This window comes from Schistocerca serialis, chromosome 7 (assembly GCF_023864345.2).
Source record: "Schistocerca serialis cubense isolate TAMUIC-IGC-003099 chromosome 7, iqSchSeri2.2, whole genome shotgun sequence".
Taxonomy (NCBI): Eukaryota; Metazoa; Arthropoda; class Insecta; order Orthoptera; family Acrididae; genus Schistocerca; species Schistocerca serialis.
The window spans coordinates 277,395,990-277,423,290 of record NC_064644.1 but is presented as its reverse complement, the minus strand read 5'-3'; the positions used below and the strand labels follow the sequence as shown (position 1 = coordinate 277,423,290).

The following is a 27,301-nucleotide window of genomic DNA, read 5'->3' as shown; positions in this document are numbered from 1 at the left end:
TACGTAGATTGAAGAAAGAGAAAGAAGTACTGGCCAAAGTAAAAGCAAGAAAGATTCAGTACCTGGGACACGTCATGTGGAACAACAACAGTTACCATCTCCTCCAGACCGTCCTGCAAGGCAAAATACCAGGGAAGAGAAGCGTTAACCGGAGAAGAAACCCTGGTTTAAGAACATCACAACGTGGACCTCTAAACATCTACAGAGCTAATTTGAGCTGCAAGTGGCAGGAAAGGCAAGATAGTTGCCAACATCCGGAATGGATAGGAACCAGAAGAAGACGAAAAGAAGTGTATTTTACTTCTGTACAACAAAAACATCGTAGATTTTATAGGGCTCTGGGAGAAAAAAAGACTGCAGGTGGATACTCGTGTCCAAAGCCATCATAAACAGAGCCAAAAGAGCATCCCATTCGTAATAGACAGGGTCCTTCCTCGCAGCAACTAAATCTATCTTATCCACTTGCCATCGCGGCAATAGGTTGTGATGACTGACTAACAGATAACATTGCGAGACATTCCGCCTACAGTCCGTCAGTGTACAAAGTCACGTTTACTGCTGAAGGGGTGGAATAGTGGCAGGCGCTGGCCCCTATCACTTCGACGTTCTGTAGCTTCGTTGGTTGACGTTGCTCGGCACAAGTTCCAATCCTCTATGTGTTTCTCAAGACTCCCTCTACAACTCCACCAGGTTTGTCACAACATTTCTGGGACATCCTGTATACTGGCATAAATTTAGGGTTTCACTGTGTTCCACAGAATACCAGTGTTCTGCGTGAAGTAGCTTTAGTAACATTGCGTTTTCTCAACGTTAACGTCTTTAATTGGTTTCAAATTTTATTATGGTATCTATGTTATTAGTTATGATCTGAAATTGTAGCTTTCAATGAATAAAACAAGTGTTCCTCATTTTTTTACATTTTATTAACCATCAAAATGAAAAAGATGTTCCGCTAAAGTACCAGGCTTCGCACAGTATTCCGTTATAGGAGAAGTTCAGTAGCACTTGACGGATAATGTGAAGACAGACTAAAATTGTTGTGTATAGCAAACGACAGTTACAGAATGTAGCTATGAATGTGAGACAGAGTTTCTCATTAATTCTTACCTTGTTCCTCGATTTTGCTCTGTGTTCTACGTTAAGACGTAGAGACGAGCTTATGTAGTCTACTATACAGATCGCTATATTGCGAGACAAGGAGGTTAGTCAGATCGAGACAGTAACTGCATATTCAGATTAATCACTATTATTCTGATGCACCAGCCTACATGATCCTGGTTCTTATTTGGTTTACCACGCACGTTCAGGCAAATGCTGGGCTGGTCCTCAATCTACGCCTCATAAAATACGATGCACGAGAGTTGCGATATGATAACCCAGAGAATAATAATACACGTTTCGCAAACAACTGTGGCACGTAACTTAACTCCCTGAAGTCAACTGACGACTGTGGAAGACTGTCCAGTCTACAATCTCAAATAAAATAATTTCCTAACATCATGAAAACAGAGACCTTAATGCAATGGGCCAGAAAGAGAACGTAACTTGAACGCACAGACAGATTTCACTAGCCCTGTGTGAAGTGGGTATCATACGGTGCATCTTTTACAGTTGGGTCTGTTCGCGAACCCTATCTTCGTGGACGGCGACTACCCGGCCGTGGTGCGAGAACGTGTGGACAACAACAGCAGAGCCGAGGGTCGACCCAGGTCTCGGCTGCCCAGCTTCACAGACGAGGAGAAAAGGATGATCAACGGTCAGTACACCTGCTAAAGGGGCAGCAGGTGCTACTCATTCCTGCAGCCCCTCCTTGCGCTGTGCATTATTTTCTATTCTACATTACTGTATGCTGCCTTCGTTGAATGCTGGCAAAGTTGGAAGTCTTAGGCATCAAAGTTACGTGTACAACACGAGCGATGTGTATCGCGTCCCTCACAGTCGAGGCAGCGAATTTGTTTTCTGCATTTCCAAAGGAATATCATACAATGCAATAAATAGTAGTGAATCTGTTATGATACCAAGGGAAAGTACAGTTTCGTGACAGAAATTAATTCTTCGAATATGTAATGTGGAAAAGTGCTTAGTGTTTTGTTGGGGGTACATCTTGTTGCCAAACGCGGAAAAAAAAAAAAAAAAAAAAAAAAAAAAAAAAAAAAAAAAAAAAAAAAAAAAAAAAAAGAAAGACAAATGCGTCCAGTGTCACTGTCAGACAAGCGCTAAATTTTACAAAAAAAACCTGTGATGTCGAGTTATAATTCGAGTGCATAGCACAAAATGTAAGAAAAGGACATTAATGAGGAAGAATACCTGGGTTTACATGTAAAATTTGAGCATTGATAAGAGTGTTATCTTTGCTACTGGGTGAGGATCTATGGATTAGATACCATTGCTTCTGAAAGTGAACAGTCTATCATGACCATGTGTAACTATTACAGATTCTGTCGCGAAGTTTGTTATGTCATCATCACAAACGAAAATGTCCCCATCGGTGGTCACAAAAAAGCCGTAGATATTGACGAGTTGTATCACACGAGTCGTTCATACGACATTTGGGTCTTTCGGGCCTGTAGGGAGAATGGAAGAAATACTTTATCCTTCGTGTGAACTCTCGGGGTAAGGCCACTTTAGAGCTACTAATAAAGCATTGTATTTTACCTGGTGCATAACAGACAGATGCAAATTGTATAGAAATTTGCGAAAAAACGAATCGGCCACGATTTCGTCACAACTCTGTAAAGTTAGTTTCATCTGAAGATTGATCGGTCACCACGCAAAACATAGGAGAGTTTATGGAAATCTTAAAGTCATGTATTAAGAGAGGTCGTCCAGGGGAAACAGATGACTTCATATATTCCAATACTCACATTCCCATAACTTACACCTGTCAGGTAAATAACTTCTATGGCGAATTCTTCCAATATTTATCAGAGATATTGCAACCCATTTGTCTTGGCTACGGAAAACAAGGAATGCTGCCGGATAGGTATACCACACGCGACATTGTCCACTGTGAGGATGTCGCTGGCGAGTGAAGTAGGTGTAATTACTCCTCTTTTAATTACATCGCTTTAACTTGAACGAGTAACATTATGCTTCAATTTACTATTTTCTTCAGTTCACAGTGCCTTCGTCTCTTGTCGTTTGTGCCGGCCGGTGTGGCCGAGCGGTTAAGGGCGCTACAGTCTGGAACCGCACGACCGCTACAGTCGCAGGTTCGAATCCTGCCTCGGGCATGGTTGTGTGTGATGTCCTTAGGTTAGTTAGGTTTAAGTAGTTCTAAGTTCTAGGGGACTTATGACCACAGCAGTTGAGTCCCATAGTGCTCAGAGCCATTTGAACCAGCCATCTTGTCGTTTGTGTTGGCAACGATTCAACAGTGAGGCATTCAGTATATATCGCTCGTACTGCACAGGTGACTACGATACTCAGGGGTTCTTCCAAATTAGCGAATGCTTTTGCCAGTGCTTCCTCCAACGTTTCTACACATTGTAGTTCTTTCTGTATCCTGCAGTTTCTGCTTTCTTGGCTACTGTACTAACCGCTGGCGTATCTTTCGCAGGATCTGCGGACTTCCTTGCTTTGAACTCATACACAACTATGGTTGTGAGGTCTGCAGAATTTGGTTTCTCGCCCTCATGGGGTCGTGACACGGGAACCTACAGGTCGTACAACCTCTCGTGGCCCGCCAGCGGAGCCACTTGGCTACGGGTGAGTGAGCTGTGGATGTTTCCGTGGTTGCCACATTAGCTATGCATGCAACTATTGTCTCTAATCCGAAAATCCCTGCAATGCGTGCGTCACAATCTTTCTGCTCTTATCTTATACTGCAAAATAGAATGTTATTTCTCACTAGCTCAGATCACGTGATGGGGTCTAGCAGTTACTGGAGACAAAATTTTTGCAAAGCTTCCCAGTGATGGTAGGCGTCATTTAACGCTGGCTATTCACCTGAGAAGTGGCAGAGCTACGGCACTCTGTGGTGTCCGTACGCATTGTGTATTGCCATCATCCAGCACGATAGGCCTAGCAAAATTGATTCGCTTCTAAACGCGCTAAGAGACACTCATTGTTACGGTTTACTTGTCGAAAAAGAGGCTATCAGTTTACTGGCGTAGGTAGTAAGCTGCAATCGTTGTTAGAAGACCTCATAGATCGGTCAACTCTCTGCATCAAGGGGTCAGTGAATACTAAAGGACGCCTAGCATTGTTGGGAAGCATCAGCGAACATGACCACGCATCACCCCAAAGCTCATCATGTTTCTTGCAAAAAGCGCTCTTCAATGCATACTGACAGTACAGAAATGTCTGTGACTAAACTTCGTGCCTTGCGTAATTTCGGTAGGAATGGACGTCGAAGGAAGGCACTTTGACAATACGGTAAAAACAAGTGCGACAAGTATTTTAATTAACTACTATGCAGCTATGCTGCTCACTTAATACAATGCGTGGAGTCTTATGAGTACTTGACGTCGACAGCACCATTCCGCATCTAGCTGTAATTTTTCTCTATTTTCTAGAATAAATAACGTGGCATCTGCCTTCTTAATTGTTGTACATCAATTACAGAATATTGTATACAGAGTCATACAATTACTTAATACTAACACAGAAATGAGACTACAATCGTTTTTTTTTCTACTCAAATTTTAAAGACACATTTTGCTTATAAGTGTTATCTATTCCATGCATTACTGCACTCTGTCTTTTCTACCTCATTCTCTATATTGCGCCGAGCGGAGTGGCCGCGCGGTTTGAAGCGCCTTGTCACGGATGGCGCAGCTCCTCCCGCAGGAGGTTTCGAGTCCTCCCTCGGGCATGGCTGTGTGTGTTGTTCTTAGAGTAAGTCAGTTTAAGTAGTGTGTATGTCTAGGGAACTATGCCCTCAGCAGTTTGGGCCCTTAAGAATTCACACACATTTCAACAATTTTTCCCTCTATTTATCCCCTTTTATTCAGTTGTATAGCTATATCCCTGTCCCCAAAGTAAAAAAAAAAAAAAAAAAAAAGAAAAGAAAAAAAATCCGTCTCTACCACTCTTCCTCTTGGGCTTCCCTGTGTAATTCATATTACCTACTCCCGTCGCAGCCATACAAATCACATCGTCTAAGGTTACTACTTCTCATTTTATCATCCACTCCATCGAACACAGTTTCCGCTGTACAATAGTGCTCAAAACTATTTTGTAGTTGCAGTGTTATGTGGTCAGTACTGTGTGCATGCAGTAACGTATGTAAATGTGTCGCTTCATCAAGAGATTCACACAGTGATTACATATCTAGTAAACAAGTGAAACGTCCCCTTGGAAATATTATACATGACTGTGCTTAAACTGACACACAATATTTTTTTAGCGCAACGAAATCTGACTTTCAAAAATCCCAACAAAAGAATGGCCCTGACTAACATTAACCTATACGTTTAATAAATTACTTACCTCACAAAAATCTTCGTTACTCGAACTACTGCAATACAGCGAACGCCACTACTGCCAGATAAATAAAAGATTCAAACTACTGCAGGCACTAACTACTGATAGGCATAGTTAGCAAATGAAAGATTTTGATAGAGAACAAATAATGTATTTAGCTCAATAGTGTTCAAAAGTGATAATATATATGTATCAGTCCATGATATCCAATATTACAAATTTACTCTTTCTGATGGACACACGTCCCGATCGTCCTCTCTCAAAATTCCGCCATCTCTCTCCCCACATCCACCACTGCTGTCGGCTCACCTCCAACTGCACAACGCTATGCGCTATTAACAGCCAACTGCCCAACACTACAATAGCGATTATTGCAACAATGTCGACCAGCCTCAGACTGCACACAGCACAGTCAGTGATTTTCATACAGAGCGCTACGTGGCGTTACCAATAAAAAAAACCTAAACAGCCTACTTACACAAGCAAGGTCTTAATAGCAATGTAAGCATGTATTCTTTTAGCTTAAAAGTACTTTGTAATTTGCTTTGATTGTGCGGTGTATATTAACTATTGTTACTGAGGCATTCAGTCAGCGTCTGTTTATTTGTGGAGATAACAAGAAGCATGCCAATCCACAAAGAATACTCGGTTGGTGTAATACAAGATGTTCCGCTTGCAATAAAGAAGGGAAAGGAGTAGTGTAGCGCTGGTAGAGACTATACCATATCACAACAAGTGTATGAAGTCGACGGAAAACTGGAAGGAACAGCAGCCAATAAGCAAAAGTCAAGTCGTCCTCGAAAAGAACAAGGAAAAATGACAGAATGATATGTAAGCAGTAGGCTGATGATCCAGAAAAATTGGTTCCACATGTTATGGATGATCTGGAACAGCGTCATGAAATGAACCTATATGTTTATCGGAAATGTCGCCTAATAGCAGGTGATTGGAATGGTTGACGACCATCGCGTAAATCACTCACAAATGTATAAAAAGTAGGAAGACCAGAATAGAATTTGCAAATGAACATCTAACTTGGAGTGCTACAGACTGGACAGGTTTCATGGAATGGTGAAAGTAAATTTAATGTATTTTCTTCTGATCGTGTGCAGTATGTATGAGGATTAAAAAACCAAATAAAGTATCAGGAACCGACCGTTAGGCATGGTGGTGGCAGCTTCATGACGTGGGGATTTGTTCCGAGACGTGATGTTGGTTCTCTAGTCCCAATACAAGACAAAATGGATCGTTTCCAGTACAGTGTCATTTTAGGAAAGAATGTTATTCCACACGGATGGACGAATATGTCGCGTAACTGGATAACGGTTCATAACACACCTCTGGCCACATAAGAAATTATAACCAGATAAAAATATCGTTTTTGGAGTTGCCACATCCAAATGAACAGCTCTGGAATGCATCGGATCGACGTGTTGGTCACAGAAGGGTCAACTGCTGCTACTTTACTGACAATTGGTCAAATCCCCGACTTGTCGTATTACAAAACCTTATAAGTTCAGTACCAATCAGATGCGCAGCTGTGATCAAAGCTCATTGGCATGCGATGAAATACTGATTTGTTCTTCAGATTACAAAATAGTTTTATTTTATTTTTACACACTTTGAACTACAAATTACTTACGAACCACAAGAGTGGTTATTTACGTTTTGATGTAAGATTATTTTGTTTAGACTAAATTTAGATTTGTTCTAAATGGATTATAATTTCGCACTTTTCAACCATCCACTGGCAGGTTTTTCGATTATACACTTGTCTTTAAGTAACTGTAACTAGTGCTTTATACAAAATACATTTGAGCGCTACTGTACTTACCTGCAGCAACTTCAGTGGAGTAGTACCAATTATCATGCTTACTACTTTCATGTCCATTGCATTTCTTTAGGGCCTTACATTACCAACAGGTCCAGTAACTCGCTCGCTTCATGCCCTAATTACCAAACTGTGTTACTATTTTCATTAGTATCATCACGCTACGACACATCATGCTTCTAAGCTTACAGGCAGCTGGCTGCTGCTACTGAACTGAAGACAAACACTCAACGTGACAGATGTGCAACTCTTCTGTAAATTGCTGCAGATTTCAATTCTGGGTCATCAACAAGTGTCAGAGTGCGAACCATTAAACGAAACACCATCGATATGCGCTTTCGAAGTTGAAGGTCCACTCGTGTAACTTTGATGATTGCACGACACAAAGTTTGCAATTCTCCTGGGCCCGTAAACAGCGACATTGGACTTTTGATGACTGGAAACATGTTGTCTGGTCGGACGAGTCTCGTTTCGATTTGTACCGAGTGGATGGAGAAGTACTGGTATGGAGACAACCTCATGTATCCGTGGACCCTGCATATCAGCAGGGGAATGTTCAAGTTGGTGGAGATTCTGTAATGGTGTGGAGCGCGTGCAGTTGGTGTGATATGGGACCCTTCTTACGTCTAAATACGACTTTGACAGGTGACACGTACGTAAGCATCCTCTCCGAACACCTGCATCCATTCATGTCCATTGTGCATTTCGACGGATTTGGGCAATTACAGCAGGACAATGAGACAACCCACACGTCCAGAATTGCTACAGAATTGCTCCACGAACACTCTTCCGAGTTTAAACACTTCCGCTGATCACTGAACTCCGCAGACATAAACATTATCGAGCAATTTTGAGATGCCTTGCAACATGCTGTTCAGAAGAGATCTCCACCACCTCGTACTCTAACGGATTTATGGACAGCTCTGTAGCATTCATTTTATTAGTTCCTTCCAGCACTACTTCAGACATTAGTCGATTCCTTGCCACGTCGTGTTGTGGCACTTCCGCGTGCTCGCTGGGGCGCTATACTATGTTAGGCCGGTGTACTACTTTTTTTGGCTCTTCAATGTAGACGAAGTTACGGAATTTTACTATCTAGGCAGCAAAATAAGCCATGTTGGACGAGGCAAGGAAGACATAAAAAGCGGACTATAAGTGGCTAAAAGGGCATCTCTGGCCAAGAGAAAACTGTTAATATCAAACATAGGGCTTGATACGAGGAAGAAATTTCTGAGCAACGTACATTTTTAGCACAGCATATTATGGCAGTGGGACATGTACTACGGGAAAACCGGAGAGCAAAGAATAGAAGGATTTTAGATGTGTGCTATAGAAGAATGTTGAAGATTGGGTGGTCTGGTACGGCAAGGAATGAGGAGGAGTTTCTTTGCAGAATCGGCAATACAAGGAATATATTGAAAATACTGACAAGAAGAAGAGACAGGATGATAGAACACGTGTTAAGAAATCAGAGAATAGCTTCCGTGGTACTACAGGCAGCTGTAGAGGGTAAAAACTGTAGCAGTAGACAGAGATTGGAATAGATGCAGCAAATAACGAACATTGTCAAGAACGTCGTCTTTTTGCTCATAGTCCTGCAAACTGTCGTTTTCGACCGCGAAATGCGTGGGTGTCAACGTTCCAAGGGTAAGCATGGTTCCACGGATCCCCTTTATGCCACCCCCTTGGCCTCTTCGTCTCCTTATTAGCGGCGGTGTGTCTGAAATGTTTTCCTCGGTTACCTATGAGAAAGCTGCGTGATTTCAACAGTGCGAGTCGCGATTCTGACCTCGATAGCAGAGTGGTCAATAGAAGTGACGCATTGTGCAATAGAGGTGTCTCATGTTGGGACACGTCCTCGGTGGCGTTAGGCAGAATTGTGGTGACATTTGGCGCAAATGTGGCATCATTAACTTACTTTATAGCTCACGTAGATTTCAGAACTGTAGTCTTTTCATGCATGTGTCGAGAACTTGCAGTATGAGGCGTTGCAGGACGCCACGATTTTCCACCGTTACAGAGTAATGTTGTAGATACCTTTGAACCAAATCTCGAACGTATGCGTCAGAGTGGGAGATAGTTATCGGTTTTCGAAGGAGTGGTCCTTTAATTTTGTTTTTCATTGTATACAGATCCTCAATATTCACTAAAACCATATATGCGCAGTATATAAAAATTCTCAAGACTCGCTAAAACACGGAGGTAGAGTTCATTTAGTAATTATTGTACCCATTCCCTCAGATATCTTTTGTCACTGAGATAGAGCGCATTATGTAATCTACTCAGCCAAGAGTATAAGGGAGGACATAACATAGCTCTAAAAGGTGGTTTATGCAGCCAACTACCATCAACACTCTTCCTTAGTTTCAGTCCGCCATGAGTCAAGATATGCATTTGGTAAAGATATTAGCTGCTTACATTTGTAACAAGAGATACACGCTTACAATCAATTACAGCTTGTAGTGCTAGTATACAATGAAAACGGCAACTTGCGATGCAGCGTACAGGAATGTTCAGTTCTTGAATCTAGATGATCAGATAATTCATATTTGGACAATCGAGGTACGTTTATACTTTGTCTTAAACTGGTAGGGTCTCTTATTTTATTTTTGAAGAGAGCTTGATGAAAACCACTGCACTAGAGTATGTAACTCTACTCTGAACAATAGCTAAGGAGAAACAATCTATACGACTCTTTTTACGTCTTGTGTTCCGATTGTGAAATTCAGAGTGTAGTTGAAACACAATTTTAATATCAGCAACAAAGGCCATAAAGGAGTGTAATAACTCTGAGCTCCTCAAAATGATCATTTCACGCTGTTCTATCATCTAATTTACACAATATAATGCGATTATGTACTTTACACAGTATTCTTACTGCCTCTTCTTGTAAAATATAAGCCTTTTTCATATCGTGTTCACTGCCGCAGGAGATAATTCCAAAAGACGACACTGTGTGAAAATATGCATCGTAAGCCAAGGCTCTTGTGTTTATTTCTGAATGATGAGAGATACTGGTCCAGTTACAGAATCAGATCGCAGTATTTTCAATCATCGTGGAACGCTTTTCGGTTCTGGTGATTTTTGAAACATTCCAGTTTTCTTTCAGGATTTAGCCACCTCGAAATAGATGCCCTTGTACATTTATACCGCTTATCTTGCATATCCATTTTAGAGATTATTTTCAAATTTCCTTCTGGCTTGATCGTTTGCTTTTAACTTTTCTTTAATGGTCAAATCATCATACTTTCCCAAGAAAAGACTAAAATTTTTGCACCTGTGTTCCATGTTTAATGTTTCTCAGAGTTTCTTGTGTTTCTTCATAACACATATCAACCAATCGCCATCTTTTACAATACGATGTTTATTGTTGCATTACCTGCATTCATCACTGACAGTTCCAGTTAGTTTCAATAAGCAAAACATTTAGTAAAATGATTTATGCGGAAAAATTTTCTCAGACACATATAGAGAATAAACACGTGCGACTACGGACCTCTCCAGCAACAACATTCGTAGAGGACCCTCAGTTTTGCTGCAGATACGTTTCACAAATGTGTCGAGGAGTTTATTCAGCTTACACTCGATACAGGGTGTAAAGGTATAAAAGCAGATGTCTCTGTTTGTTACTAAAGACGACGTAATGAACAGCATTACATCAATATTTACTTCATTTGCAGACTAATAATTATACGAGTACCAGTTACGAGTAGTTTGTTTTTAGATTGGTTAGTTCCTCCAAGCACATGTGGCAAGAGCAAGCCAGTAATGCTTTTTTTCCCTGGTCAGCAGTCAGGTGTTCAGTGTGGACGCAAAGAGGGCAGTTTATACCGACGTGCGTAGCTCGCTTAGGGGTGCAGTTACCACCATGTAGCAAAATATCAGAATGTAAATTTCGTCACGTGTTTGTGGGAAGACTGTTACACGGGAAGAAACAACAAACAACATACCAATTTGCGTACACTTTTAGGTACCACACATAAAAAATCTGCACTTATGCCCGTTACATCCTGTATGAGCCATTAACCAGGTGAACTCTTCAGTCGAGGTCTGGCAAGGCAATGTATTAAGCTATGCAATACTTTAATTGTTGCCTGTTCCACATACTAATATTTCTTGTCCCTTTCTGAAACAGGATGCCGATATTCATATTTAAAGAACAACTATGCGCGTAATCTACTCCTTCTCATTTCCGTGCGATAAGTTTCACCTAATTTTTATTGGCATTGTTTTCTGTGCAGTACACCATAGTATGACAAAAATAATAGCAGATTTTGTTTTATTTAATATTTTTCGTTGAATGTCTCTTCCTCTAGGTTGTGCCGTGGGGTTTCCGAAAAGTTATAAACTGGGTGTCAACGAGGTACCCGAACTATCCAATCTATATCACGGAGAATGGCTACATTGATTCGGGAGAAATGGACGATCAAGGACGCATCAGCTATTATGGCGTAAGTACAACGAAATAATAATAAGATGGAAATCTTTGTAAATAATTACTACTCTTCTGTCACGTAAACTGATTCTATCGTCGCATAATAATAAGTGAAAAGCGCTATATTGCGTACATTCTACAGGATTTAACGTATTCTGCATCACATGTAGTTGTTTTTATTTGGAGGGTGGGAAGTATTGTATTTAAATCTTTCGTCTTACGCCTTTTGTTTAGTTGTCGGAAGGATCAAGGCTGAGATGTTAATTTCACTTTGCAAAAATTTTGTTTGCAATTTTGGGTTATAGGTAAATTCACATTATTAATCGTAGGTATTTCTTGTTTTGTTCCACGAATATAGCATGAGAAAGAGCACTCACTCATTGACGTACTTCATTATCAAAAATAGAAAATCACTTGGGTGCCGCTTGGGTGTGATTGTCATATTTATCACTTTTAGATGAGTATGCACTTTGCAAAGAATACGAATTCCTCCTGACTATATGCTGACTTTATTTTGCATTGTAAACACTGTTTGTTGAAACCTATGTGTTGAGTTGACTTTGCTTTTCGTCTTGGTAGTCTACAGTGAAAGACGGATCATTGTGCTATGGTGGCACATTTTGTCATATTAACTGAACCTTCCGTCGCTTCTTCCTAAAGCAATATAATAATAAAAGAAAGGCACTAAGTACGTTCTTCAGGATTTGCAGTTTGATAATCAGCACAGATTGCTGCCGCTGCGGAATATAGTATAATTCTTTCGAACGTCATGTGTGATTCGTAGCTGGTATTATGTGAATCTTACCGAGAAGGAATTAGTATAGAATACTCAGTATCTACCAGTACTTCAGTATTCCTCGTAAATCTGGCATTATTATAAGCTATAATTAATGATTCAAAGATGAGCTCCCATTTGGTCTTCCCAAGATGCATTTGAGAGTGGTGTAGTTAGGGAAGGATGATACTCGTCTTCCATGTACATGTACAGTAGTTGGGGAGAGATAACATTCAGTTTATGTGTACCTTCAATTACAAAACATGGCCCTTGAATTTTAAATGTATCTGACTGCTTGCTGTATATTCTTCCGTATGTTTCCTTTGTCAGCAGATAGCAGATCAGACAAAGATGGGAAATAAATTGCGTTCACTTGCACTGCCTTCTTTCTCTGAAATAGATAACCCTCGTTATCGCAACATATATATCTACCATATTACAGACTGGAGTTCACCGCCGTATTTTCCTGTCTGTATGTGCGGTCTGATCTCTGGAACACTGTAGGTATTTTGATACTGCTTCCACTAAAAGACAGGCTGATTCACTAGGGGATTAGTGCGTATATCTCGTAAATCTGGGGTCGTTTAATTGAGCTGTATTTTTACCGATACAATCAAATAACGCTCCTACTGAATGACCGAATTCTGTGAACTGGTCCTCACTTTCTTCTTTATGAACTCCAAGTTGCTCATTAATTTTTGCAAACTACTCATTACTCGTTTTTATTAAAAATGCCAACATGGTACTTATGTCATTATTAGCGTCTATTTACAGAATTTATCGGCGTCATTTTTCTGTCCTACTGCTTCATCAATAAAGCTTTCTTTATCTTAATTTTCCCATGTCTGTATTACTCATCACTATTTCACATTCGTATTCAGTGAGTGTCATTGTTAATGATTATTCAACAAAACACACCATCAGTAAAAGAAAAAAGTAAATAAAATACTTCCAATACTTAACTTTGTTGTTGAAGCCGACGTTGTTAATTGTTCACCTCACTGTGTATTTTTCATCCCTCTCTTCTTCTTGACTTGCAGACTCCTTTTCATGCTATTGTTGCTGTTTTTACTTTTAAACTGCAACAAGAAAAATAGCCCAACACAATATTCGCATTTCACTTTCAGAAAATCCCGGACGAAGTCACCATATTCTAACCGTCACCACCCCCTCGAAGTCAAAATTCGATTTATTAAGTTTGAATTAAGTTAATAACTTGGGCCGCTGGTCACATTTTCACAGCACTTGGCACTGTGAGCTAGTGTCAGCCTGCGGGGAGAGGTAGCAACGGTAGAATCTGAATGAACATTTTTCGTAATACTCTTCTTTTATTCTTCTTTGTTGTAAGTTTCAAGGCTCGTAGTCCATTCCGAAATGCAATTTTTTATCCTTGTTAGAAGATGCTCGGCTTCATTTTGTTAAGTAATATGAACACTGGTGGACTTTCTGTAGTCGAATAGACATATTTTCAGTCGTGTCACTTCACAATACATATTAACATCAACAACCATGCAAACACAATAAACGTGAAACTTGTACTTCATCCTCGCACTTCAAACTCGTCGATCGAACTGCCCAAAGATTTAGCTCTAACAACACGTACTATCAGATACCCATTTCTGAAAAATCACCTTTGAAACATACATTTCAAAAATAAAGTGCACATAATTGTTTATTACAGCTTATATTTTTAAGAAGTCCATAATCAGTATTGTAATTACATTAAGTTTTTATATTATATATGTTGAAGTTTATAATTTTTCGTTTAGCTATAAAGAAACGGATTTCTGGGTTTTAAGTCTTCAGCTTGGAAGTCGGTCATTTCATATGATCCAAGATCGGTTCGTAAATTTATCTCACCGTAACCAGTTTTACTGCAAGTGGCAGACGTTTCAAGAGAGGTGTTGTGCATCACGGAGAAGTTTGCTATTTAAATTTAGAGAGAATACTTTCCGGGAAGAGTCGGACACATTTTATTTTATCCCACATACTTCTCGCGAAATTACCACGACGAGAAATTCGAGTAATTAGAGCTAATACAGAACCTCACCGAAAATCACACTTCACACGCGCCTTTAGTGAGTGGGACAGGGAAGGGGGGATCAGTTAGTGGTGCCATAGGTACACTCCGCCACACACCGTCAGGTTACTTGCGGAGTACTGATGTAGGTGCAGATGTAGAAGTGCATGCAGATGTGTCAGCTAACAGGGTTATGAGGTAGACGTAACGCGCATGTATTCCCAGAGGTGACTCGTCACAAGAGTAATCTGCCTGCCACGAATACTCTGGAACGAGAATCTGGAGTAATCTTGACAGTGGGTGTATACGGCAAAGTCGACCTTCACGTTGTAGTACCACCGACTATTAATTATTATGACATCACTGTCTCAGGACCAGACCGGAAGAATTTGCCAATACGGAGTCAACTGCAGTCACTTATTTCCTTAATTTATATATTTCTTTTTTTTGTTATTTCTTTGGGTAATATCTTTCAGAAATAGTTCACCCCTTACCACCTCTTACATTACCATATTCAGTGATTAGATGTTTCACTCTTTCCTTTCCAAAGGTTATTTCAGTAATTACTTTGTAGAACAGTACGTTTGGATCTAGTAAATAATGTAGGAGCAGTGTGTTTGCACATAGCATTATATAGTTGATATTCATGGTATTTCTTTCTCACAGCTATATATTAATTAACTGAATACGTTATGAGATACTGAACCAAGATATCATATTTGAATGAAACATTACAAGACAAGAATGAGATGTACTACTATAGCTCTATATTTTCTCTTAGTACTCAAGGGATATACTTGGATTTTGATCGGTTCTTAAACTGGAAGCAATTATTTTACTGAAAAACATGTCTGACTTGATCTCATTAAGTGAACTTACCAGCACCTTTTTTAACTTTTTCAGCAATACATGGCTGAAATGCTGAAAGCTATTAACCAAGATGGAGCCAACGTAATTGGATACACAGCGTGGAGCCTTCTGGACAATTTAGAGTGGAACTCTGGTTACGAGTAAGTTGATATTAGATGATACGGCGTGGTCTTGTTTACAGACATGCTACGTCCTTTCACTTGTCAGCGGGGTAAGGGTAAAAAGGGATACAATACGTAACACAAGAATCATACTTATAAACTTCTTCAATCCTTCTTACTTCGATGAACTAAATCATTCATTTTGTTCGGTTTTTGAAACAATTACATTTGTATTTCTTTCAAATTTCGTATTAAGTAACAACGTGATGAAGGCCTGATCCTACTTTCCGGAACAAAACTGGATGTTCCCGACTTTGGAGAGGATATTACGTTAGAACCTTCTGCAGCTGTTTACCATTTATGGCCCTCTGACTTCAAAACGGCCACATTACGCCGCAAATGATCACTTTCGTAGTTTCCTTTTTCATGTCATCAAGCGTCATTATCATCCCACAGGACTAGCAAGGTTCAAATGGCTCTAAGCACTATGGGACTTAACATCTGAGGTCATCAGTCCCCTAGACTTAGAACTACGTAAGTCTAACTAACCTTAGGACTTCGCACACAACCATGCCAGAGGCAGAATTCGAACCTGCGACCGTAGCAGCAGCGTGGTTCCGGACTGAAGCGCCTAGAACCGCTCGACTAACAAGGAAAAGGCTCCTTTCGCGACACCTAGTTCGATAAGAAGTCTCATTTCTCTAGCCGCGACAAACGGAAACAATGGATTTAACTTCAGACTTCTGCCTCTATTGTCTCCTCAAAATGACTATGGTTAATGCAGGCGACGATATCGTGAACTTGGGCGCCGGAGAGTTTTCGTGCCGTTTTGTTTCTGCCAAACTTATTCCCTTGCTTGATCCTGCCCACGTATTAATTTCTCAAGGCAAATATTGAACTTGTCAGTGAATAGCTGCTAATAGTCACATTGAAGTCTATCACTGGTGTTATAAAACATGGGATAAGAAGATGGGTGCTTATTGCCCTCATGATGAGCAGTTGTTTTTAAACTACTCAAATGGCAGTGCTGTGAAAATTCGGAAGAGAACGAAGACTAGTGTATTGAGAGTATATTAAAATTTATAAAACAAAGTCCTGACGATTTCGACCGATGAATTTTTTCCATTAAGTTAATTGGTAGATCTTGGAATCTCGTGTTCGTGTTTTCTCACAAACTTAGGAGATTGTGTAAGGCTAACAAAGATTCTGTCTGTGGAATATCGTATATTTGAGTCGACTCGAAAAAATAATGCAATATCGCTGGAACTTACAAGTAGTAGGGATTCATGAGTCTGACAGAGAGTTTTAAATCACTATCCTTTATAAAAGCATTAGCTACCAGCATTGGAACTGGTATACCCACTGTTATGTGCATGAAGATACCAAACGAAATGCTAGCTCAGTGCTGTAGTGGAACTTCTTTTTAACTGCTTCCCTGTGGAGCATCGTTTGTAACGTTCTAATTATGCAAGCAATTTTTTGTCAGAAATGTTCCAGTCTATAATAACTCATAAAAATTCATCGAGCGAAACAGAAATATTTGACGTTTCCCAACGAATGGTAAAGGCTTGAGCGGGATTAGCCGACCGGTCTTGGGTGCTGCAGTCATGGACTGAGTGGCTGGTCCCGGCGGAGGTTCGAGTCCTCCCTCGGGCATGGGTGTGTGTGTTTGTCCTTAGGATAATTAATGTTAAGTAGTGTGTAAGCTTAGGGACTGATGACCTTAGCAGTTAAGTCCCTTAAGATTTTACACACACTTTAACATTGGTATAGGCTTTCTGATGTTCCTGATACGTAAGCAATAAGGAGACAATCTGAGCAGCCTCTTAGATTGTATTCAGATTATTGTGTCATTAACGTCTTGTAGGGAAGCAGCCTACTCACGCCGTAACAAATTCACATCAGTCTTACCATTGTGTGCCAGCCAGTCCGCTGTAACTAGCTCTGACGTCATAAATGTTGCGCAATACTTTAAAAATCAAGTAAACAACCTGAAACGGTTCTAGCATGTCAGGAATAATACTAAATTAATATGTGTTGAATATCAGTTCGATAACTTTAACCATTTTCAAAATTTGGACGTTTTTCTGTAAAAATCATTGGCGCAACAGAAAAGAGCTAGAGACTTAAAAATTTATATTTAGATTCCTTTTTCATAATAATTTAATAAAAACAGTACTTTGGATTTCACAAATTAAAATTTTAGTGGAAATTCATGATTCTCTGGTTTTTGTCTTAAAAATTATGGAAGCAAGATAGATTAAGTAGGCTAATAAATAAGGCTAGGATGTTTAAATTTAAGTAGAATGTAGATCCGCTATAATCATAAGGATGTGAGAAGTTTCAACTCAATAACTATAAAATTATAGCGATAGTGTATCTCCAAAGGGCAAGGTCAGAGCTCGTCTACTGTGTGTAGTGTAATTAAATTAATTCTCTCACCCAAAATATTTGACTTAGCCACGTCACACTTTTATTATGATTACTTACCTGTGTGCTGATTGCACATTTAAATTGAGAGCTTCATCGTCCATCGGCAAAGGAAGCGATGATTTATTCGATAACTTAAAGTGGTGCATTACTAGCCCAGCGGCTAGCCGGGAGAGCCGATTTGATCAGGCGTTCCCTTAGACGTCCGTACCGCGGCTTTATATATAAGATCGCTGCGCGAGAGAGTAAGGCCCCAGTTCTCTCCAGACGCTGAATAGCACACCATCTGTGTCGGGAGTCGCGTCGCGTCGGTATCATTGCTATAAACAGCCTCGGATGCCGTATTAAGTTACTCGGGATACGTGTAACCATGAAATCATTTTCGAGTGAAGTGTTAAATCTGGGATGACTTTAATTATCTATCTTCAGTTTGCGTATGTCGTATTTTCACGTGCCGCCGCAGGACAAACATTCTACCATTATTTAGCGTGGCGTTTGATGAACATTATCATCAAATTATGGCGAGCATTCACTTAAACATTTAATTTGGACAGTTATAGTTGCATCAGCGCATTAGACTCTGAACTGCTCTGGTAGTTGGATTGTGTGGATTCTTTTTTTTTTTTTATCTGTGACTTTCAGAATATAGCGAACGTTTTTACAGGATCGTTTTTGATTATGAATCCTAGACAATCTCCTAATTCCTCAGAGCTATAAGCTGTAGCTATAAGTGTATTTCTCATATGAAGTGGGCACTAGGAATTCTAATTACAGGCTTCACGTTTTGCTAATCACTTTCTGGTTGCCAATATTGTAGTTAGAGAGCCAGTGTTGAGAATGGCAAAAGACAGCATAAATAATAGGAACATTTATATAACAATTAATTCCACCCGTCGCCCCACATATGGTTAATCGGCATCTTTTCTATATTACATTCTACATTTTAAATATAACAGCAATTAAATTCCACCCGCCGCCCCACAGTCTGACAAACATATGATCAAAACGAATTGCAAAAATATTTAGACGAGATATCTGTAAGGTGCGAAAAGTGATACCAGACTCTACATAATGAGAAGTGTGAACTCATCCACATGAGCACTAAAAGGAACCCGCTGAATTTCGGTTGCACAATAAGTCACACAAATCTAAAGGATGTCAATATAGCTAAAGAGTTAAGGATGACAGTACCGAAAAACTTAATTTGAAATGATCACATTGATAATTTTGTGGGAAAAGCTAACCAAAGCGCAATTTTCATTGGCAGAACATTCAGAGCAGGGTCGGTCACAGCGTGTGAAACTTCACGCGGGGCGATAGTACAACCCGCGTGCGAGCAATAAACCCGGCCTGTTTCGACTTGGCTCGTACCGTCCTGGAAGTACTTGCTAAGTGCGACCTTTCAGTTAGTATTAGTGAATGGCATATTTTGCTCGATACAACTCTCTTCATTTCAACAGAACCGTTGTTCATTGCTGTTAACTCTTTGCTCTTTGTCCGCGATGTGGAGGAGGTTCACAGGTCTCGCGGTTGCTTGCACGAAAACCGGCAGTCTAGCCTTTAAAAACGAATGAGAATGACAGAAGAGAGGGTTGAGAATTCTCAATATCAGTTATGTAGTAGCATTGCAACATTTGACGCGTCTTTACTATGAAACTATATTACAAACTATGCAGAAAGAATTTAAAGATTTAATCGACACTGAAAGAGCAAAAAATTACAACTACCGAAAGACGGCATTCATTATTCGTTAGCTCAAGCAGCATTTTCTGCTAAATTTTTAGGCATGCAGCACGAAAAAAAACTGGTGGTAAGACTAGCAAAATTTTTAAACTCGCATTCATATTCCAATGTCATCTGCAACAGTTTTCGATGGAACTGAATGGAGAAAATGGAGACTTTATGTACTACGGGAAAGTACGTTGGTTAAGTCAAGGAAAATACCCAGACAAAATTCCGATATAAACCGGGATATTTTTATATTTATGAAGGAAAAATTAGAACATCCAGAATGAAACTTCCCGGCAGATTAAAATTGTGTGCAGGACTGAGACTCGAACTCAAGACTTCTATAAGCGTAATGGAGTGCAGACGTCGCATTTAAAGTGGTCTTGACTGTACACAGCCCATAGTAAGACGCTGTAAGGTGAGATACAATTTCTTTCTGATCTGTTGGCGATGTGCTTATAAAGAATATCACGTTATGAAAGAGACGCATTCTAACAAAGACAGTCCAGTTCCCTACGCTCACTACTGTTAAAGAAAAGGTGATGTTTAGGGAATTCGTTCTGGCGTTGAAAAAATTACGAGGATAGTGTCCTAAACGTTTTGGGGACGCTGTCAGTCTTACACTTGTTTTTGAGCTGTTTTTGAGATCGTTTGTCGCTTCAGTTGAAAGCGCCCCTCTGCATGTGCAGATGTAACTGATAGACCTGTAAGGTAATTCCTGTTTGAATGATAAATCCTTTTACACTAAGACTGTCCAGGACGTGTACATTTCTTTCCTCGGGCAGACTTTCCACATCTCCATAATGAGGTTGCGAAAGTGCTACAATATCTCGATCGGCATATTTGTAGGGAAGACCTATCTTCGAATGTGAAACTAAATAAGTTATGATTACATGGCATCTTCGATACGAAAATCTATGAAATTGTCCGTATGCGTCCTTTCGCCGACAGTTTGTACTAGATAAGAATTATACTAAGTCATCAGTGCACAAAAGAAAAAAATTAAATAATACTGTAAATTTGTTTGTGATCTGTGTTGCTGAGGAACGTGAAATTTGAAACCAAGTCGTATGTAGCGCGACTACACTGGCGTATAAATGTCGTACATTTGCAGTCTCTCCCTCTGCCCCCTCCAAGCACTAAGATAGAGTGGCGTGGCGGTAAGTTAAAGTTTCCACCCAGGTAGAGCGCTATGGCCCTCGTGCCAATGCATACCCTCCAAGCCGGTATATTGGCCACAACCGATTAAGAGGAAGCAACGAGTCCAGTAAAGAGGCTGTGCACACCACTCTAGTCCATCCTCTGCTAGTGTACTCCTTTGTGGTACGGGATCCTTACCAGGTAAGATTGAGGGACTACATAAAAAAGTTCAAAGAAGGGCGACTCGTTCTGTACCTATCGCTAAATAGACGAAGGAGTGTCACGGATATGATACCAGCGTTGGTGTCTCACTTTTCGTTGTAGAGGGGTCTGTTCAAGAAATTTGAATGACCAACTTTCTCCTCCGCAAGCGAGAAACCTTGATAGCGCCCACCTTTGTAGGGGCAACTGATCATTATAATAAAATAAGAGAGATCAGAGCTCGCAAAGAAAGATCTACCTGTTCTCGCGCCCTGTTTGATAGCGGAACGGTAGGAAAATAGCTTGAAGATGGTTCGATGAACCCTCTGCCAGGCACTTAATTGTGAACTGGAGGGCAGTCATGTAAATGCAGATGTTGGTGTAGATGTAGATGAACACATGAGACGTAACAGCTATAACTTATCGCGTGTGTTGGAACTTCGCAAGTGATGTGGGAGTGACACTCCTCAGCTGTTCAGTGAAATAAACGAGTTTGAGCACCTGCAATGACGAAAATCTTTTATTTGCAAGTATAGCGGTTTCCTCAAATAACTTCAGGTGATGAGGGAGTGGTTCTTGCGAAACGGCCACATTTTGTTCCGCCACGGTTCTGATTGTTAGGGAATCTTTCAAGTTGATTCTTCTGTGTTCTTTGCTGCAGTGCATCAATCTTGCCTAGCTTTTAAATTCGTTATCACTCCTTGAACTGTCGACAGCAATCACCATTTCGTCTACAACTTGCCTGAAGGAACGCCATGTTGTCGGTTTGAGAAACTGAGGCTAAAGAACTTTTTCTCGTATATGATTATAGTGCTTACTAAGACACTGATTGCTTTGAACTCGGATGATAGGCCGAGGACAAATAGTCATTCAGCAATAGGTAAAACGGTTCTTCGACAAATTGCTGAAATGGAAAAAAGTCAAAGGATTTATTAACCACCTGCATCTGAACTGGTGTGTCTTGGCTTAGATTAATCAGGAACGGAGATAGACAGAATGATTTTTCCAAAACTACGAAAATAGCAGTACTGTCAATTAAACTACAAAATAATATGCGAATCATAAGTTACATCTCTGCACACGTGGGAAATGAAAATCTCTCTGGCTTTTTTTTTCCCTCTTATTCGTGCCGCCGTCCCTTAGAAGCAGGGTCAATGTACACCATTGTTATGCTCTAACGCTTCCTGTAGATTCAGGATTCTTGATATTTCATCTGCCGTCATACTGTCCAGCCACCACAGTGTATCTGGCCTTCGACAGTGAGGTAAGAGGCCAAGCTGATGACTGAAGCAGTTGGTGCCCATATTATGCGTCCATGCTACTGAAGTCTACATTCTTACATCTTTTTATTAATCGGAAAGTCCCCCCTCCCCTGCCAGCTCGTCGTCTGATCGTTGTATTACTGATGCGATCGAGCAAGCAAAAACCTAATGATCTTCACAGTAGTAGCATTTCTATGATACGCTGTGATTACTCAACACTTCTAGATGTGGGACAACACTCGCCACTATACAATTTTACTGCCTCCACTATTGTTCACATTATGTTGATAGGCATTTTCTTATCAGAAAGAATACCAATTACGTCTCTGAATCGCATTCAGATCGCTTTGATTCTTGATTACACGTCTTCATTCCCGCAGCTGTCACTCTGTATTCGAGAACTTAGTTATATGTGCGTGTCCATTTTTTGGTAAGAGGACATCCATTAATTTGTATAGCTTCAGGAGACAGAACTTATTTTGGTCACGAACACCTTCTTTGTCGGTGCCTGTTTGATTATTTGCTCTTCGTACAATTGCTGATCTTGGAAACAACAAACGTATCAACTTCTTGACATATTTTGCACATTTCGATTCAATAATGTCGTATGGAATAATTTTGTAGGGTAACTCATCACTTAGGAAAAAAAAAGGTTGATTTCTCAAAAACAAGGAGTAAGAAATAATATGTCGTGCTACCCACGGGTGTCATTTGGGTACGTCTCCTAGGAGCTAGGCATTTTAACTACGCCGTCGCACTTAATATTTTCGCTAACGAAATTCGTCATAAGTAATACCTCACAATCCGAGAAGAGCAGTGATGCACATACCTACAACGTTAAAGACAAAAATAACCTTTATTACCCAGGGTCAAAGCTGTTAATGTTTGTCCGCAGCTCGTGGTCGTGCGGTAGCCTTCTCGCTTCCAGCGCCCGGGTTCCCTGGTTCGATTCCCGGCAGTGTCAGGGATTTTCTCTGCCCCGTGATGACTAGGTGTTGTGTGATGTCCTTAGGTTAGTCAGGTTTAAGTAGTTCTAAGTTCTAGGGGACTGATGGCCAGAGATGTTAAGTCCCATAGTGCTCAGAGCTATTTGAACCATTTGTTAATGTCTCAGAGAGAAAGTTCAGTACGGAGTAATAAGAATTTTTGATCATTTGCTCAATAAAATAGAATGACTGATTCGTAGCGAAGTAACTGTTAAATCTGATTTAAAAGCGGTTCCACTGGACTTCTTCTATTCCATTGCAGTATTCCTACGTAAAAACTGGTACCCACTAAAGAAAAGGAATGAAATAAAAATAGTAAATAAAAAATAAACTTTATTTAAGTTAGCACTAATCATTTATACGCATCCCGTAAATTGACTCGTTCCATATCATTTCGATAAAAAAAATCGTTCAAGTGATCTATTGAACATATAACGAACTAACTTATTGTAAGTGGCAGTCGAATGAAAAAAACACCTCTGGAAAAAAGTAAGAAACTCTTTATTATTTGTCAAGGATTTTAACCCACTGTGAGGCAAAACGATCAGAGTCTTCATGGAAAAACGTTTAGGGTTGTCTATGAAACCATGACTGTACCTAGGCAAGTACCTCTCAGTCCGAAGCAAGTCGACAGACACGAATGCCTTTCTCCAGCGCTCCAAAAATTTGGAAATCGCATGGAGAGTAATCGGAACTGTCTGGAGGATGTGTAAGGACCTCCCACTGAAATGTCTGTAACGTAGTCAAAACAACCTCAGCAGCTTATGGAGGTGCGTTATCTTGCAAAAGACTTACGCCGTCCGTTGATACTCCTGGACATTTGGAGTTGGTGGCGCACTTTTAATTTTTGCACAGTGTTCACGTATTGCTGTGAGTTAGTTATGACGCCGTGTTCCGGAAGTGAAATGAGAAGCAATCCCTTGCAGTCAAAGAGAAATGTCATCACGAGTTTCCCGGAGATGGTGTTTCTCTTATTTCGACTACGTGGCACTATTATCGCAGGAGAGCCCTTTCACATCCTCCATACAATCCCGATTTCATCCCAAGCGATTTTTTATTTTTAAAGTCCTAAAGAAAGTCATTCGTTACGTTGACTGTCATATGCTCCAGTGGGATAAATGCATTAACAGTTATGGCGATTAATTTTGAAATAATTAACAGTTCAACTACTTTTCTACATCTTTTTCGTTTTCAGTTGACTGCTCTTTACATGTCCTCCTTGCTTCGTCCGTCTTTTGTTATTTTGCTTCCAAGGAAGCAGAATCCCTTGAGTTAAATCACTTCTTAGCCCCAAATAATGATAATTTCTCACTAACATCATCTCAACTGCTCCTAATTATTTTTGTCTTTTCTCGCTTTGCTCTAAATATATCTGCTGTGCTCAATGGAGCGTTCATTACATTCAGTATGTCCTGCACCACGCTTTCATTTAGGATAGCGGTGTCATCAGCGAAACTTGTCATTGATATCCTTTCAGTTAATCAAAGTAATAATTCCAGTAGTTGCTATAGGTAATTGAAGTAAATTATTGGGGAATGTTGAAAACTTCTGCCGGACGCGGATTCAAATTCGAGTTTCTCCGTTTATCGCGAACCGTAGCTTCGACCGCCTGTGCCTTCTGGACACAGTTCCTGAACGTTCTACGTTTCTGACTTCTCCACATACTACTTACGTAGTGCACCTGCCCGTTATCCTTACTACTCGTCGCGATCGCCAATTACCTTAGCAGTTCGGGCGTGTGTGTGTGTGCCCGCATAGAAAGAAACATTGAATCCTCTCAACCAAGTTATATAGGGGTGGTGTCTGCTCTTTCGCACATGTCGGAAAGAACAGTCAATGTACAATGGAGCAAGGTGTTCGAAATTGTCAGATAAATTCGTGTAAGCTATAGGGAAAGACGGGCAATATACAATACACACAAAACAAAGAAGGTGCAGTGACAATGTAAGACCAAGAAGTGCCGGCATTAAAAGTGATTGTCAGACAATGATGTAGTTTATCCCCTCTCCTGCTCAGTCTCTGTATGGAAGAAGCTATGACGGAAATAAAAAGAAGGTTCTGGAGTGAGATTAAAATTGAGGATGAAAGGATATAGAGATATATAGATATCCTTTCATCCTTATTAGCTTGTGTTATTGACAGCAGGCAACCAGAACGGGGAAGCTCTTCGATGATTTGTCTGTCACAGTAGCCCTTGAATGAACGAATGACGTAATGATGTAATTTCGAGTGCTGAAAACCAACGGTCTAAGCTTGAAAATATCTTCCGCTACATTTCATAGACGTGTAGTAACGGCCAGAAAAGTTGTCCCATTCAGAATTGGAGACACGGGCTCTCTAGCGAACTACGCCGAGGAAGCTTGGTTTACTTTGACATTCATGACAGATGTGTCTATATGTAGCAGTATTGAGTAATATCCTGCCTCTGTGGCCGAGTGTTTCTAAGCGCTTCAGTCCGGAACCACGGTGCTACCACAGTCTCAGGTTCGAATCCTGCCTCGGGCATGGATGTCTGTGATGTTCTTAGGTTAGTTAGGTTTAAATAGTCCAAAGTCTAGGGGACTGATGACCTCAGATGTTGAGTCCCATAGTGCGTAGAGCCATTTGAATCATTGTTTTTTAGTAATGCCCAGGTCTTTTATTCAACAGTTTAAATGCGATTTGACATTTGGTACTGCAATAATTTGCCGCTTCTGAAAAAAATTGAAATTCATTCTTCTGTTCTTTCTTTCAGAGTGAAATTTGGTATCTACCACGTGGATTTCAACACTACTGAAAGGACAAGAACACCCAAGGCATCTGCGAGCTTCCTTGCTGGCATCTACAGAAACATGAGTGTACCAGAAGAATATTTCACATAATTTTTTGGCTGTAAATGTGTCAAGGAAAACTTAAAAATAAACATTCTAAATATTTTTCTGTATAAATCATTAACCTATAACTATTTGTAAATAAAACTATTTAATATCTTATACATTAAGCCCGTTCGTTCTTTTTGACTGCTCACACGCTGCCTGATCCAGACTATTGGTGGACTCATACATACATACTACTGGCCATTAAAATTGCTACACCACGAATATTACGTGCTACAGACGCAAAATTTAGCCGACAGGAAGAGGATGCTATGATATTCAAATGATTAGCTTTTCAGAGCAACAAGGTTGGCGCCGGTGGCGACACCTACTACGTGCTGACATGAGGAAAGTTTCCAACCGATTTCTCATAAACACAAACAGCAGTTGACCGGCATTGTCTGGTGAAACAATATTGTGATGCCTCGTGTAAGGAGGAGAAATGTATACCATCACGTTTCCGACTTTGATAAAGGTCGGATTGTAGCCTATCGCGATTGCGGTTTATCGTATCGCGACACAGCTGCTCGCGTTGATCGCGATCCAATGACTGTTAGCAGAATATGGAATCGGTGGGTTCAGGAGGGTAATACGGAACGCCGTGCTGGATCCCAAGGGCCTCGTATCACTAGCAGTCGAGATGACAGGCATCTTATCCTCATATCTGTAACGGATCGAGCAGCCACGTCTCGATCCCTGAGTCAACAGATGGGGACGTTTGCAAGACAACAACAATCTGCACGAACAGTGTGACGACGTTTGCAGCAGCATGGACAATCGGCTCAGAGACCTTGGCTACGGTTACCCTTGACGCTGCATCGCAGACAGGAGCGCATCTGATGGTATACTCAACGACGATCCTGGGTGCACGAATGGCAAAACATTTTTTCGGATGAATCCAGGTTCTGTTTACAACATCATGACGGTCGCATCCGTGTTTGGCAACATCGAGGTGAACGCACATTGGAACCGTGTATTCGTCATCGCCATGCTGGCGTATCACCCGGCGTGATGGTATGGGGTGCCATTGGTTACACGACTCGATCACCTCTTGTTCGCACTGACGCCACTTTGAATATTGGGACGTTATATTTCAGATGTGTTACGACCCGTGGCTCTACCCTTCATTCGATCCCTGCGAAACCCTACATTTCTGCAGGATAATGCATGACCGCATGTTGCAGGTCCTGTACGGGCCTTTCTGGATACAGAAAATGTTCGCTGCTGCCCTGGCCAGCAC

At 40.6% G+C, this 27,301-nt stretch overlaps 1 protein-coding gene across 1 annotated transcript in view; it reads left to right on the top strand.

Annotated features, from left to right (window-relative positions):
• The window catches only part of LOC126413013 (lactase/phlorizin hydrolase-like), a 247,660-nt gene extending 221,593 nt beyond the window's left edge, over positions 1 to 26,067 (top strand). Inside the window, exons 20-24 of the mRNA XM_050082906.1 lie at positions 1,612 to 1,756; positions 3,560 to 3,708; positions 11,575 to 11,709; positions 15,392 to 15,498; positions 25,941 to 26,067. Of these exons, the coding sequence (XP_049938863.1) occupies positions 1,612 to 1,756; positions 3,560 to 3,708; positions 11,575 to 11,709; positions 15,392 to 15,498; positions 25,941 to 26,067 (663 nt within the window). The remainder of the gene's footprint in view (positions 1 to 1,611; positions 1,757 to 3,559; positions 3,709 to 11,574; positions 11,710 to 15,391; positions 15,499 to 25,940) is intronic.
• The last annotated feature ends 1,234 nt before the right edge of the window (positions 26,068 to 27,301 follow it).